Genomic DNA, 17,499 nt, shown 5'->3' with positions numbered 1-17,499 from the left:
TTTGCATATGCAATGCTCCTTAGACTAAGGCTGCCACACAAAACTGATAATGCAATACACGAGTTTGGCAGTTGTGGTAAGCAACTAAGTAATGTATTGGCATGAAATGTTATTGCACACGCATACACAAACTCATACAAATATACACTATACACACAGACGTCTATGCATGTGTTTGGCAAGCATTGTATATTAAATGCTATAAATATATTGCACCAAATATGTCCTCAGCTGTCCTGTGGCACGCCTCTGTGACTCGGTTTGCAGCGTGACTATTTTGTTGGCTGCGTGTTGGAAGTAGCATTAACTTGCATTGGCAGCACAGGCCGGCCTCATACAGGTTTTGTATTCGTAGTGAAGCAATAAGAATAGAGGTCAATATGAAACTGAATTATTGGCAGTAAGTGAAATGCTTGTATGTGTGTGTATATATGCATGCATGCATGCATGTGTTTAGTAGTATTGGCAATTTCTTGTACGAAAATAATGGCAGACAGTTGTGTTGTGAGTTTGCATGTTATGCAAATCACTGAGTCGTTGAAAATACATGCACATTTGGCGGTGGCAAATTGCCTAAACACTTTTAGGGGTCCCAATCTTATTTAATTTAGGTATGTATGTAAATCAAACGTTTTTTCCAACATAACTTTATGTTTTTGTAAAAAATTTCATTGGATCTCGCCTTTCTGTTATAACATAATATAAGTATATAATAAATCAAGAAAACTTTTTAAATAAGTTTTAATCAATTTTTCTTATTTATGTTAGATATGCCTTTTATTTAATTGTTATTTACTTTGAAATCAGAGTGAAAACATATTGCAAAACAATAATGTATTTAATTTCCAAATGCAAAAGCTTTTCTATGAGTTTAAGATAAAAGATGCTCCCTCATAGGCTAAATTTGCCGCCGTGTGATTTTTTCCTTCTCCAAATATTAAATTATACACTTGTACACACTGTACACGTTATGAGTCTCTCAAACCTACAACAATTATTTTTTGAGTGAAATTTGAACTATTTAAATTAAACTAATAGTTGGCAGATCGATAATAAATCAATAGAAGTACATTTTGGATGCTATTATACGAGTTGCTTTCAAAACAATGTATATTATATAACTTCATCAGCTCCAGTAATATGATCACACAAGGAATTTCCTGCTTCTATTAACTGAGCTGTTATAATATTTTACTGTACAGCTTTGATTCTCTGTCACTTTTTACTGTTACGAAAATCAAATGGTTCGCTCAAGGGAACACCCAACTAGTCCATTTCGGCTAAAAAAATGTATTTTTTCAAACAGAAAAAAAAGGTTGTACAGTTCCAAAAAATCGTTTTCAAACTCGTAAAGAATCGAAAGAAGCTCATGTTGAAATTAATAATTAGGATTTATGTTGAGGAACCTTAGAAATTATGTTGTCTCAACACCCAAATCAAATGTAATGAGATTCTGTTGTTGAAAAGGGTTAAATAAGCTCTTTTGAAATTGTAGAAATTTAGATTTTCATATCTTAAACAGCTTGGAAATAGTACTAAAAATTATGCCAACGGCTTTTTAGCCACCCGCCTAATGCCTTCAAGTACGAAACACTCACTTTTCGCGCGGCATAATTGCCCCTAGATAAACCCATGTTGCAACCATTTCGATATCATTAATTTGCTGCGAGCGTAATCAATGAATCATGGGGCACGTTTAATATGCAAGCAAATGAAAGATTGATCTGCTACAATTACGCAAATACAAAGTGCAGAGTAGCGACGATGCGAAACGCATATATATGCGTGCAACAACCGTCACATACACGCCAACCCCCAACAGCCACCCACACAGTCGCACGCAATCAAACAATATCCAGCGCACGCAAATATACAATAATATTGGCATGCAATAATTTTATGTGTTGGGGACTGCAACCTGCTCCGACTGCTTAGTAGCTTTCATATCCGTTGCGAAAGGCCACCAGCTCAAAAATATGTATGTGTGCGTGCGGTGTTGACCATGTGTACCGGCATATTTTATTTTATTATCAGTAGCGACCAACAGTCAAACAAAATTTCGTGCAAAAAGCAATCAGCCTGCAAGCGTACAGGACAACAGTAAATGGAGCGCCCGCACCCCAGCGCCGGTGGTGGTCGCTTGGTTACATTTTACCCCTGTTTTGTGGCGACCAGCTGAGGCGAGCTGCGCTACAGGTTTCGCATAAATACAAGCCTGGCCTGTTGGTTGTGCAAATTTACAACAACACAACTCGCGTGTATGTATTGCATGTATGGCTGTGTAGTTGTCCGCCGGCTTTGGACTTTTGGGCGACTTATGGTTGAGGGATTTTCGTCGAGCGCATTTAATGCGTACGTGTGAATGCATATAATTCATGAAATTCATGCTAAAATAATGCCTCACTTATACTGTAGATAACGCTGTGTAGCGCCATGCATAGCAATAACAACAATTGCATGGGAAAGCTAACAAAATGAAATACTACGAACAATTGGCTATTTTACTTATATTTTTTATGGTAAATATTTATATGTCTATGTGTATATGTACATATATGTGTCTGTTTATGTTTCTTTTCTGCACGACTGCTTGGCGGAAGGACAGCCATTTTGAAGCGGAAATGAAAATTTTTGATATTCCAGCAATATGTTAGCTAAATTGTACGAACATTCATGCCACATATTGCACACATGCGCAAATACTTGTATGTATATTCATATATATATATATATACTTATATATATATGGACATATATTTACGATATACACTTGTATATAGATATATATATAATATATATATATTTTTTTTAAATCTAAACTGTAAAAAGTTCAAGTTACTAACTAGAAGATGTCTAGAAGAGCGAGGATTAATTTTTTTTCAATTCATCCCCCATTCCTTATTACAAAAGTTAAACACCTTGAAATTCTTCAAATATATACTCAACCTACTATATATACACTTACTAACTAGCCCCATTTAAGAAATATGGCATAATCACACCGCCTGCGCATTTTAATTAGCACTACAATTCCAACTAATTTGTAACTCATCAATAACTCAGAAGCCAACAGAGAGCAACCACTAGTGCGCCACCACTGCCGCCGACACCGACGCCGTCTATGCGCGCCCATTACCTTTTCACCTGTCAAATAATTCCATTAACAGTACAGTACAGCAGCGGCAGAGTGTAACGGGGGAAGTGAAGTGCGACTGAAATGCGAGGCGTTGCACAATTCAATTTATCCTTTTGTTACGTTGCAGCCAACGCAACGCGTCACAACGCGCGCCTTACAAATTGCAACGCTGACACTAATTACGCGCTGCGGCATGCAACATTATGTACTTTTGCAATGCGGGCAGTAAAGCAACCAAGCGGAGGCGGAGTATAGTTTACGTTGGCGTTGCAGGAAGACAAATGCCGCGTTGCGACAGCGGCGCGCAATCGCGTTGAGTTCATAAAGTAGAAAATGCAAAGTCCATACGGAATATTAATTTGCCATATACAAAATAATTAATTACTGTCACGCCCCGAAGGCAAGGAATTGAAAGGGGGTCACTGAGAAAGTGTTGCGAAACAGTAGGGTGAGTGTAGTATGGCAAAGGAGCAGAACGCAGGATAACTAAGGTATACAAATCGTGTGTATGTGCTTGAGAAGAGAAATTTGTGAGTTGAGCGCGCTTGTACATAGCACCGTTACAACTATATTTTATAGGTGCGCTAGTCTGATATTAACCGCACGAGCCTTTAAATGTTAAGGATCAAAATTCTAGTTATTTAGAAAAATATATGTATTGCAGTTAACTTGCCACAAATTAAATTTATTTGCTTTTCTATATACGTCTTCTATATAACTTTTTCATTCCAGTTTCCGTTTGCGTCGTTCTACAGCAAATCGCTGTACGCGCTTTATTTCGAGCAGTCATCGCGCCCGTAATTTGCATTTAAGGCGGCCTTTAAGACAAAGCAAGGCAGCCATTATGAAACGAATTTGCATTAGTGTCGCGCAGCCTTCAACACGGCCGCCCTCAAGCGCATAATGTCTGACGCGCCGCATACAACGCGAGTGTGCGCTCCAACAAAAACCATAGAGGAGCAGCAAAGGCGTGGTGTTAACGCGCTACATACTAACTTGCAAATTTTTGTTGCAACAACAACAATTGCATTAATAAAGCTAAGAGCGCTCTGCATTAATGCGACAGACTTTTTTAATCCAATTTAATTTCCGTGCGCAGACAAATACATATGTATAAATAATGTTGCTGGTTTCTACACACATATTTTGGGCAGCGCATAGAGTCGTTTAAGATTGCTATCGCAAACGTTGTTGCTGACATTTCTTAAATATGCAGCAAATATGCAACACATATGCCATATGCGCGCTGCTTAAATTTGCCGCGGCGACTGCCAGGTTTGGCCAAACACTGCGCAACCCACACAACAGCGCAACTCTTGCTGGAGAGGCGCGCGGTGTTCTGCTTGTGGCAATTACACTCGAGCGCGCACATACGTATGTACATAAGTTTGTGTTGCAAGTATATTTACAACAACAAATTGTTTAATTTCATACAAACACGTGTAGTTGGCTACAGACAGCTGTAGGATTGAAAATGAAGAGTGGGTAGGTCGAGGCGGACATAATGCAGACATACGCTTTGCGAGGCGGCGGTGGCAACGGCAAATTATGGCGCGTTTCTTGCAGTGGAGGTGGAGAAAATAATGTACAGCTTTTGCATGCAAGACGTGTAACGTGCAGCATATCTCTATGTAAATGACATGTTGCAGCAGCGCTAACTAAAATAAAACAACAACCATAACAATAACATTAACGGCAATTGCAAATACAATAAACATAGCGCAGCAAAACAGCCTGTCTCGCAAATGTAAACAAAGTACATATGCAACAACAACTGCAACAACTACAGTTAGTGCAAATCAGAAAAAACCCATATTTACAACAACATTTTAATACAGCTAGGCCGTCGTCAACAACATAGCTACTGCCATAATTATGGCAACCGGCACTTCCACTTTGGCATTCCTTTTGCACCATTTCATTCACAAGCCAACCGCGCCATCGGCCGCCATCAGCCATCAGCAACCGGACCTGAGTCAATCCATTTGGTTGGCTGGCTGTCTGCATATGTAGACATGTAGTCGTACTTGTTTGTACTCATTTTTGCACCACTTGCCTTTGCCATATTTCTCATTCCATGTTTTTATTTCCATATTTATTTTATTTTATTTTTTGTGTATTTGTAGTCCGCGTCTTAACCCTTGCCAGCGCGCATGCATATTTCCACATTCGTCATAAGCACTCATTAGCGCCGTGTCAGTGCTGCATGCATCTCCTTCGCGACCCAGCGCTTTCCTACCGCGCCGCATTCGCCCTGCGCTTGCAGACTGGTTTACTTCATGACGAATGTTTGTTGGTGCGGTTTGTATATTTATTGTTGTTGCTGTTGTTGTTGTGTTGCCATTTGCACTGCCAAGCAACGAGTCTGCCCAGCCATCCAGCCATCCACATTTGGCCGCCTGTCGAAGACGGAGACGACGCATGTCAGTTTTGATGTTTTCTCACATTTTGCGTTGGACGCGTACGTGGTTGGCTGACTGCTTGTTGCACAGTTAGCTGCGCTGGCCGTATGGCTGACTGACAGAGTGACTTGACTATTTCGTGCCTCGCAAATTTAGACGACGCGTCGCAACGCTTTGGTTGGTTGGCTGGCTGTTTAGTTGCTTGGTTGTTTGGTGGACTGATTGCTTGGTCGCTCGCTTGGCATTTTCATCAACTTTTTGACGTAGGCCGTCGCCGTTGCTGCCATACACAATTCGCACCTTGCCAAAGTGGCGAATCTATGTATGTATGTTTGTGTTTTTTTAGCTTTTTCTTTTACATTTTAATTGGCAACTAAACGGTTAATTATCGACACTTAATATAGCCACGAGGTTGTCTGGCGTCCAAACATGTTGCTGCTTGTGCATTCTATGTATGTGTTGTTTTAGCCATTTGGGCGCTTGTTTAACGCTTCGAGGTGTCGCAATGCGGACACAAAATGGTCGATCGGTCGTTGGCGTTGGATATGGCATTTGGCATATGGCTGTGATGGTAATGACACAAACGCCTAGTGCATACTAATGCTTGAGATTTTTTATAAAAACATACATAAAATACAAAAAACGACTAGAGTTTTAAAGAAGACATTACAAATTTTCCAAAGGAAAGCAAAAAAAAAATTGAAATATACTTTTTAAGGTAAACCTTATATCACGGAAAACCACAAAAATGTATTTTTTCTTTAATTTTTTTTAGATGATGTTTTAGTTACTTTGTCCGCACACTGACTAAACTGAAATACTTGCTTGCCGATTTCTTGCTAGACTAAACAATTCCTGCAGTCGAGTCTCTAGTAGGTAAAGAGCTGGTCGAGCTTCCAACACTAACACTGTATATAGGTACTAAGTGAGAATGCTTGGTACATAACTATTTTTCCCCAACTAAATAATTGAAAGCTTTCACTGCGCTTTCGCAAAAGCTGTAAACCTCCAACTTGTCGCATAACTTTCATTATTTTGGCAAATAAATGACTACTACTTCGTACGCTTACTCTCTAACTCAATAATAGCTTTAATTTTGCTTTCACAAAAGCTCTCATTACATAACTTCTTTAAACAACTAAATGAAGTTTTCCTCACCAAAGCGCTTTTTTTCTTACATTTAATAATAGATTTTGCTGTAACTTTATAAAAGCTCTCAAACTGAGCTTCCACAAAAGCGACGAGAAGATTCCTTATTTTTTAGTCAATTGATGAGGCTGTCGCAAGCATGTCATATTTTTTCTTTAACTCTTTAAAAGCTTTTAACAAAAGCTTTCCGTGTGCTTTCACAAAAGCTCTCAAACTGCGCCTAATCATGTAACTTTCATTATTTTAGCAAATAAATAACGTTTTCATCAGCATACAACTTTTTCTCTGCAAACCCTTAAAAGCATTAAATGTGCTTTTATAAAAGCTCGCAATCTGTGCTTAAACGAAATTTCACAAGCTTCTCTTTATCGCTTAGATTTCATTAATGTCTTTTAAATGCTATCTCTAAAACTACACTCCCTTTCTTTAAAGCCTTACACCCGTTAAATGTGAAAACTATAAAAAAGTCAAGCAGAATGTAAAACCGTTTTAGTGACCTTCGTAGACCCTGTTTAAGTGGAAATTTCTTGGAATACTTTGCCATCAAAGTAAATTACATACTAAAAAACTATGCAACTCAACTAACTGCCACACAGTAAGTAAGTATCCGTGGCGGTCAAGTGACTTCAAATAACTTTTGAATGTGCACAAATCGCTTTTGAATGCTTGCGAATGGCTTGCGTATGCTATTGAAATGTATACGCTTAATGGCTTTTACGAATGCTGACCGGACCTCTAAATGACACTTCCGTTATAAACAAATTTGTTATGCACCATTTTGTGTCCGCAACGTGCAAAGCTGGGTTAAGCAGTGGCGCAAAGAGTAATCATACAAAATAGTTGCAAGCATTTGCCGAAATAAAATTGATCCTTACTGGGAGTTGGGGCAAGCAGCGATATATCATGTATATATACGTGTATATGTATGTGTAAAGTTTTATCTGCAGGTTTATATGTTTTTTATGATCATTTGTAATCAGAAAGGGTTAATATTTATATTTGCTTGCCTTTTTCGCCGTGCAACCACCTTTGAGCTGCAAATGCCAACTGCTTAGGTTCGATAATTTTCGGCATTTGCCTTTTCACAAACAAATATGTCTCATTTGCTCAAGTTCAATATGCAAACGCTGTCTGTGTATGTGTGTGTGTGCTTGTGGTTAGCAATTTAGATAAGCTTTGATTTCGGCAATGTTTACCAATTCACTTTTGCTTCGGGAGTTTTGGTCAACTGCCGGTCAAGTAAATGCTCTTCACATATTAAATGCGTACTTTACTTCGTATGTGTGTGTGTGCTTGTGGCGACAAACGAAACTATCAAATTTTATTTTATTCACTTGCTACTTCCTCTTGCAACATGTTAGTGCTAAAGAAAGCTCGTTACGCAGTGTGACTGCAAATGCATTTATTTTTTCGAAGATTTCCTGCTGGCGATATGACGCTGACCGCAATGGTCAGCAACAAAAAGGACATTAGACGTACTAAGCTTGCATGGTTATGGGCGCGGCAAGGAAGTGGCAGTAGCTTTACGAAATTGACCAAAATGTGGTTTAAGTTAATTTTTAAGTTTACCACTGCTTATCGTACGGCAAAAAGGTAAATTTGGTGAGTGTGTGGCATGCACATATACATACAAATGTATGTATACTTGCCGCATTCGCTATATGAGATATTGATAGCAATCTTAATGGTATTTCGTAATATTGTTTTGAAAAAGCCATTACAGTTTTGGCAACCAGCAAGAAAAACAGGAAAATGAAGATGACCGTGAGCGCCACAAAAACAAACAAAAAAAAACATTGAAATGAAAAAACATGAAAATCGCCGTTATTGAGTAGATGCTGCGAGCAGTGTGGATATACGCAGCAGGTTTGGCATATCGGTGAACTTTTTGTGGTCAGCCATAGATCAATAAGCGCAAAAAAGTGGCAGAAGAAGCAAACTTACTTGTTTCTGCAGAAAACTTCTATTTATACAAAAACAACAACAACAAAATAGTAAACGGAAATGAGTTTTATTTCGGCCAAATGTAATTGACCTGCAGGCTGCTGGCGAAAACATTAAAAATACACACATAAACAGCTCAAAGTCTTTGAATATATGTATATATGTATGCGTATATATATATATATATGTATATATAGATGAAATTGCGATGTATGTTTATATAATGGCAGCTAAAATGCTTTTCCAATGCCTCACTATCGGCACCCCATCTTAATAGCCGCCTCCGCCCAAAAGCTAATGCATTTCAACATTAACCGAGAAAAGGACGCAGACGCTGGCGAGGATGTGTCTGACGACAGTGATGAATTGCCGTTTAAATCAGCGCATCGCTCATGTTTACTTTTGCGTACGCAACAGCGCAGTATACAACATGTTGCACATACATACATAAGCGCGTTTCGTGCATCTTTGTTGTTTTTACGTTACCTACCGCTTATTTTGAGCTATTACCCTTAATGTTATTAGCGCCGATTTGCAGTAGCATTAAGAAAATTGTTTTAGCTGTCTCTGTTTTTGTTTTTTTGCTTTTGTTGGCTTGGAAACTTGCAACTTCCAATTGCCATGCTTTCATTGCGCACTTTTTAGCATTTTTGCTTTAGTTACGCATTTATTTGCTGCTGCAAGCTCTATGTGTACCGTTAAGTGAAATTGTCTCTTTTTTGCTCACTTTTCATTCAATAGCTCAATACGTTAGCGACGCGTTGTGGAGGATTTAGTTAAATATTTTATATTTAGCATGTGTTTGTGTATGTGTTTACTGATTTTAAATTGAATTTCTTGCCAACTGTATGCAATGGGGGATGCTTTTGTTCAATTGACTGCCGAGTTGAGTGGATTTGCAATTTTTCCGCAGATCTTACATTCTATGCTAGCAAGTCGATTTGATTTATTGCCACGTCAAAGATGTGACGGTTTGTGCAAATAGTTGTTGTAATGCGTGTGGTTGAGGTTGAATAGTTTTGTGTTTGAACTTAAGGCATTTTTGAGTGGAAAAATACTGCTGCTGTTTACTGTTGCAAGTTCCTTTGGGAAAAGTTGACTTCATAGTTGGTTGTATTGAACGTTAAATCGTTTGAGGTGTTTTGAGGAATCTATGATTATAATAAAAAATAATATTTTTTGGCCTAACACTACATCAAAACCAATATATAGACATATTTATACCCTTTTATGGTATAAATTATGTCTATGAAAATTATTATAGCTTCCGTGAAACCTAAGTTAACGTGCTAGTCCTTTAAAGAGATGGAGATTACATCTCCAAAGATTTTACTAGGTGAAAGAGCTACTTAGAAAAATTATTAAGCCTCTACTATAGGCAAAAAGTTCCAACATATTATAAATTTACATACCTGAATTCCAAGCAGAAGAAGATTTTCTTTTTGTATAGAAACCATGTATATTGCGTAATGTAAAAGTTAATTATTCTCAAATTGTTGAAGAAAAATTTTTTTATATAATTATTTTTTGCCAAAAATGTATTTACTTTATAAAAAATCGTGCCATTTCACATGTAAATCCAAAAAAGAATTGCGTAATTCCACTCATCCGAGTACCTGCGCCCTACCTAAAGTGATCTCTTGAACGCCCACCTGCTCGATCACACGCGCACCCCTCACGTATAAGTCGACAACATATTTACATACATACATATATACATATGTATGTACGTAACAGCAGCGAAATGTGTCGAAACGGATGGCGGCCATACTTAATTTTGCGCACGTCAACGTAAACTTTACACCAGCTACTAAATTGTCAGGCGGCGTCACCGTGCAACAACAACCAAAGTAGTAACAACACCAGTAGCAACTATAGAGAGCAGAAAAAAAGCCAACAGAAAGGCTACAAAGCCAACAAGAAACACAGCTAGACAGCAGCCACAGTAGCTAAGGCAAGCGCCAACAACAATAGCAATAGTAAAACACCGCAATACATTTTAACCAATGGCAGCCGTATTGGCTACTGTGCAACAATAGTAACAACAGCAACAACAATCAAGCGCATTGGCTGTGTGTGCGTGGCGCAACAACAAAATGCATGCACTATAAAATATCACTCCACCTACCGAACAGTGATGGGAGTGAGAGCGCTCCAATGGGCGCCACGGCTGCTTACGAAGCATTTAATTGTTGGTAGATATTTTTACGTACATATGTACATATGTGTGTGGGTGTGTGCGTGTTTGCTGAGTACAACGCGGAGAAAAAGCAAAAAAAAAATAAAATAATGAATAAAAAATTTTAATCGCATTTATGAGCAGCGCAAAAACAAAAAACACGGAAAAAACTGCTGTGTGTTTGCTTTATTGTTTGTATGTATATATAGTATAGTGGGAGAGCCGCAGCTCGGAAAGAGTGATATGAAATCACTTACGGTTGCGTGTACTAGTTATTCATACATACGTAGAATGGCTGCTCATACTTAGATACACGGCACAGACTTTGAGATATCAATGCGTGTATGTATGTGTATATATGTGTGTGCGATAGTGTAAATAAATAATAATATGAAATAAAAATGAGAAATAAGCAAATGAGGTGTGCGACATACAAGTACGTACATATGTACATAAATTCATACAAATATACATTAAAGCCATACACTCGTACATACATAGATACATATGTATGTTTAACTGTCGGTGCGTAAGTATGGCAACCCGTTAGCTGCAACTGTACTGGTCGTTATAACAATAATAAAACTCTGATATCAGCTTGTTTAATAACAATGGCAGTAGCTTTTAATAACAAGCGGTTGAGACAACAACAACAACAATACTCAAAACCATGCTACTAGTTTCAGGTATCACGGCGACGTGAAGAAGGTGAAAAAATGGAAACGCAACGGCGCAAAGATTCTTATCTACTGCATGTGGATATGATGATAGTCGGTGTGGTATATATGTATGTGCATACCATATACATATAATACATATGTGTGTACATATGTATTTTCATACACATGCAAATAAATGAAGAAATTGCATATCGACATATACTAAATAGGCTAGTGGAATATTTCTCGCTGGCCTAACAGTTATTCAGTTGCCAAGAAGAGTAGAGATATCAAGAAGTTTTAGTTGTTTTTCAAGATTTCTTTCTTTTCCAGTAATGCTTTAATGAAAGCTGCTTGAAAAGCTGATAGCTAGGCAGTAAATTGTGGGTGAAATTAGTCATAATAGATGCTCAACAGACAATATAAGAAACGTTATTTTATTTTTCAACTGAAACAACCCTGAACATGGTATATTAGGATTGTTACGAAGTTTGTAGCACACAGAAGGAAACGTCGGAGACCCTATAAAATATATGTACATACAAATACATATATGAATTATCAGCGGGAAGAGCTAAGTCGATTAAGTCATGTCGGCCCGTCTACCTGTATATACGCGAAGTAGCCACTCAGTTTTTGAGTTAACGATCTGAAATTTTGTACACATCCTGTACTCACCAAGAAGCTGCTTATTTGTTAGAATCGCCGATAACGAACTACTATAGCATATAGCTGCCATACAAACTGATCGATCAAAACCAAGTTGTTGTAAGATATCTTCACGAAATTGCACATAGATTTTTATTTAAAGCATTGCTACAATCTCCGAAAATATTTTTTAGATTCGACTTTCATAGAATATAGCTCTCATACATACTGAACGATATACTAAATTTAAGTTCTTGTATGGAAAAGTGTTTTATTTGTAAAGAAGATTTCAGCTGCAACTTAAGTTAACTGTTTTTCGTGTTTATTGTTACAATCTCGCTCGTTTATTGTCTACGCCATAGACCGTCGCTAGACACTGCATACTGCAGTCATACTAGTTTAGATAATACTGTTGCAAGATAAGCGTGTAATTAATAAGAGGTCATATTTGAAGGGTCAGCTTGAATTTTACATGAGACGTGTTGTTTTGCTGGCATAATGTAAATATTTTTGTGAATTTTCTAGCATAAGTAGTCATTATCTGGCAGCAAATTATAATAATCAACTTGAAAACTCATGGCAATAAAAATTAGTGGTCTTTTTGCAACTTTGTCAAACTAGTGGACAGGCAATTAAGCATTGATTTATATGTTTTTGCTAAAAATAAATGCATATGTAAGATGAGATATAATATTCATATAATTTCAGAATATATGTGTGAATGTGGCCATTTGCAATGAATGCATTTTCACCTAAACAAAAACCATATTATTGGCAATTGTTCCCCGCAATATTTCTTTAGTTATTTGACTTTCCGCTCAACACTTGGCAGCACAACTCAAACATCCGCTGGCATAATTCATACTTGCCAAGCCGTAGCCAAGAATTACATAAAATAGTACAAATCTTTTTGATTTATAAACGTACAACTATAAATCTTCAATGTTTTGTCTAAACAGCAAAATTGCTGGTACATTTTCAAATAAATAAAACTGTGAAAATAGATTTTTATTTTCGAAAAAAAAAAGTTGTTCAGGTTTACAACCAAAAAAGTTATTTCAACAGTGCATAACTGTGACGACATTGAAGTAGGCACAAATGATTTATTTTAATATTTTAATATTTAAAGAGTAACTTAATAAAATTGTCTTAAAATTGTATGCATTCATTATTCAATTGATATCTTGTTTTATAGGTTTGCACGACTACTCACCGTTAAATGCTGAAACAGCCACGCTCTTAAGATATTTGTTGCTACTTTTGGGAAAATGCCACGTTTCTTTTGGTTCTTTTTACCATTCGCATCGTCATCCTCTTCGCCTGTGCCCTCGCCACTGCCTATACTGGCATTGCTGGCGTCACCTGGAAAATTTAAAGTGGAAAATTATTTATTATAATTAAATTTTTTGTTTTTATAATTTTAAAATTTTTTCTTATAAATTAAGTTCATATAAAGATAAATCAACTTTTTTCAACACATTTATATTATTTTGCATTAAATTTGTTATGCGGAGTTTATATTTATGTGATAAAGCTTTCATACTCTATTTGATAGCTTCCACTCATTCACTTTAAAAAAGTTTACACAATTAACACTTCAACAAAATGTCGAAGCTTTCACACCCATACACTAGCGCGTTCGTTCTTGCCTGTGAATATTTATTAATGTTTTTTTTTATTTTTGAAGAGGAAGTGAAAATAACACTTGTAAATATTGCCCAAAATTAACTTAAAGTTAGTTTGAAATTAAGGTTAGAGCTTTCACTTAATAAATTTAAAGGTGAAAGCTTTTCAAACTTTAGGTATTACTATGATTTTTTATAAGGTCATTTAATTTAAACGAAGCGAGTGCAAAATTTAACTTTTCAAAATATTTTTTTTAAATATAAATTTTAATCAGTTATTCGATCGACTAACAAGCAATAAAAGCTTATTGGTAGCATTTTGTACGAGTAACGTTTGTAATATTACCATGTTTATTTTGGAGTATAACTAAATCTAAAAAAAATCTAAATTTCTAAATTCATAAGCTTTTACGGGGCTTTCACTTATGTAATTTTTATTCCACAACTTTCCAAACTGTTTCTGCGAACCAACTACAACTGTTTTTCCAGCAACATTACAAGTAAAATTTATAATATTATCGTCATTTTTGTATATAGTTCAAAGATCTAGTGTTTCTTATTTCAGAAGCTTCAGGGAGCTTTCACTTTTTCAATTTTTCGATACACAATTTTCTAAAATGCTTAAGGAAATTGCAACTATTTGTATAGCAACAAAAACTAAACAATTTTACACTAAATAACGGTAACATCAATCCGAAGAGAGAGCTTTCTAAACACTACATATCTCATCTCGCCTCTGCACTTAACTCCCGCACTGTGTATGCTTCATTTCATCTGGTTGTTTACTTGTTTGTGGAAAATTAATATTTGTCATTATGCCCGAATGCAACGCATAATAATGTCCATGCATAATTTCGGCATTAAATGAGTGTTTGGTTAATTTTCAGTCAAGTTTATCTAACTATCCGTAAATTGTTGACTCACTACGCCCAGGTTTTCGAAGCTGATGACTATGACCTGAGGACCACTATTTATGCATGTACATTCATTTACATCGACACTTACACATACATATGTATATTTACATACCTACACATAAGTATTATATTTACATATACATATGTGTAGGTATGTAGGTAAGTGGAGCCTTACTATCAACAAGCTGAAACCGAATTACTGTCACTAGCTAACCACTGACTTTCTGGCGGTAATTTTAACAATGCATGCAATGCACCTACTTGAATACATACTGTATTTTAATGTTCATACATATCTATATATAATCATTATCATGTAATGCGCCTCATTGTTTTGTCTCTCTAATGTTTATCATTTCTTAGTTTGATATGTGAAATAATAGGTTTGCTTGCCACAAACAACTTGAAATTTTCTTCAGCATGACAATGTTCCACACACCAAGCACAAAGCAAACAACAATACAGCTTCTTGTAGTCGAAAGATATATATTTTCTGAAATCTTGAGAAATTATGTTATTTATGTGCGCATCTTGGAGAAAGTACACGTAAGTAAGTGGGTATATTGGTAGGTTTTCTACGCAAATCCTGCCACAATTAGTACGGAAGTTAGTTAAGCTGTGGTTGTTAGGTAAATTTCCGGTTGAGTTGACTCGGTTCTGTTGTCAAATACGTCTTAGATAAAGAAGTGATAAGCGTCCAGGTGGATGTCGGTACTTTATATAGCTTTATTTACATAACTAACAACAAAAATGTAAGTTGTATGTGTGTTCTCCAACGTATGTGTATGTAGTGCTTACTTAGAATCACTGCATGTGAAAATGAGTAGTTTAATAGCTGGTGAGTTGTGTTGTAATGAGGCAACTTGCGTGTTGCGCCACACAGATAACAAAAGGACATGTGTAAACAAGAAATTTTGAATGAAATCCAATTTCTAATTTCTGAGGTGTAGATTAGATTAAGGAGCATATTACTGAAATTTACTTAGTGCTGACTTTGATGAGAAAGGTAAACTGAGTTTTCACAATTAGAATAAGATGTAATTAAATCAAAAATTAAATACATTTATTTAAATGGCATGCATATATAATTGAAGAAAACTTTTTAAGCGGTTATATCCAAATGAGAAAAAGAAAAAACGCCTTTTTATTGTGACATTTTTTAGCACCACCATTTTATGTAATAAATAAACATAATTAATGTACATCTACAGAATATAATGTACTTTAATAATCAAAAAATTTTGAACAACTTTTGATACCCTTGATTCTGTAGCCGATCTACTGGGGGACCTCCGAAAAAAAGCTGTTTGACTGTAAAGAAGATATTTCTATTCAAACTTATCTCAAATTCAAAAAAAAAAAAAAATTGTTTTACAATAATTGAGTACAGATAATGATCGAAGAATATGTCGAAATTTAAATATATGTCAGAAACAAAATTTTTTTATGAAAAAATTTAAAATATTTAAGCGATCTAAAAAATCGAAATTTTTATCAACAATTATATTTCTTTGATATTATCGTATATATAAGAAGGTCATGTGAAAGTTTCAAGTCGACTGACTACCGTCTATAAAAACAGCGTTTCCAGACAAAAACTTTTAAAGTTTTAAGACCGATTGCACTAAGTTATAAATTTCTTACAAGTACAATATCTGAAACTACAATATTTGCTGGATCAACTTGAAATTCTCAGAGAATATATTCAAATATATGTATGTATATATATTCGATTTTTTTGGAACTCACAAGTAAATATAACCATTTAAGCGTATTATATTCGGTACAAGGTAGGCGAGAGTAACAAGAATTTAGTGATCATCTCCACTAGTTATTACTTAATTTACTATATTTTATATAAATATCGTTTTTCAAGACGTCTACGTAGAAATTGCAATTTTTTTAAAACTAAATAAACGCCTTTCAATTGAAATTGAGACCTTCTTCCTGCAGTTTTACTTTCTGCCTGCTGCTTCCCTTATCTTTGTTGTACGATCAATTGCTTAACGATCGTCCCACTCACAAGTACTTGCAGTTAGCTTGAATGAATTGCATGTTGCAGAAATATACGTAAAAATTCTGCAATCGAAATAAAGACATCATTTTTCGATTTCACTATCAAAACACTAAAAACCACTTTAATCGCCGGGAAATCAGAGTTTACTTCAAAATCAACTCGACAAAACCATAAATAATGTATTCATTGCTCAAGTGGACGCTATGCAACGCTATGTTGCAACGAGCAAACTCAGCTATTCGTAGTAAAAATAGCGATATATGTATGTATGTACGCAGATATAGAAAGAGTGTAGTGTTGCAGCATTCCTGTGCCATGTGTTGCACTCCAGCGCTTAAGAGGCCAGCAGGCAAGCAGGCAGGGCGCGTAAGCCATTACAAGTGCTTTTGCACATCGTTATTATAACAATAAGCAACACGCTCATAAGATTAATTTTCAAGTTTAAGTACAAGTAGATGGTCATACAATATATGCAACGTGTGTTTGCAAGTGGTGTGGTGGAAGTAGTTATGGAAATGGGCTGGGAAGTGGAAATGGTAATGGTAATGATGGTGAAGCGCGCATTGTAAGCTTTAGTTGAGTTGAGATTTGTTTTCGATTTTTTTCCACTTTCGGCATCAACTGCATTTACATATCGAATAGTGTAGTAGATATGTATATAATAAATAAGTTGCACCATGCATTTGTGGCAAGCAGCTGAGTGCCACCTAGCCAACATGAACTGTCGCGGCAGACGTTCGTCGCATTATATGCCGCACCGCATATGCATTTAGCTTCCTTTCTGGCAATACAAGCGCATATATCTATATATGCATATATATAT

At 36.1% G+C, this 17,499-nt stretch overlaps 1 protein-coding gene across 2 annotated transcripts in view; it reads right to left on the bottom strand.

Moving 5' to 3' along the window:
* The window catches only part of hth (Meis homeobox homothorax), a 302,627-nt gene that overhangs the window by 19,880 nt on the left and 265,248 nt on the right, over positions 1-17,499 (bottom strand). For both annotated transcript variants that reach the window (XM_036356913.2, XM_070106000.1), the window contains one exon: positions 13,331-13,479. In XM_036356913.2, coding sequence (XP_036212806.1) covers positions 13,331-13,479 — 149 coding nt within the window. The remainder of the gene's footprint in view (positions 1-13,330; positions 13,480-17,499) is intronic.

This window comes from Bactrocera oleae, chromosome 2, assembly GCF_042242935.1.
Source record: "Bactrocera oleae isolate idBacOlea1 chromosome 2, idBacOlea1, whole genome shotgun sequence".
Classification (NCBI taxonomy): domain Eukaryota; kingdom Metazoa; phylum Arthropoda; class Insecta; order Diptera; family Tephritidae; genus Bactrocera; species Bactrocera oleae.
Note: the sequence above shows the minus strand (reverse complement) of the source record. Positions and strands in the feature narration are given on the sequence as shown.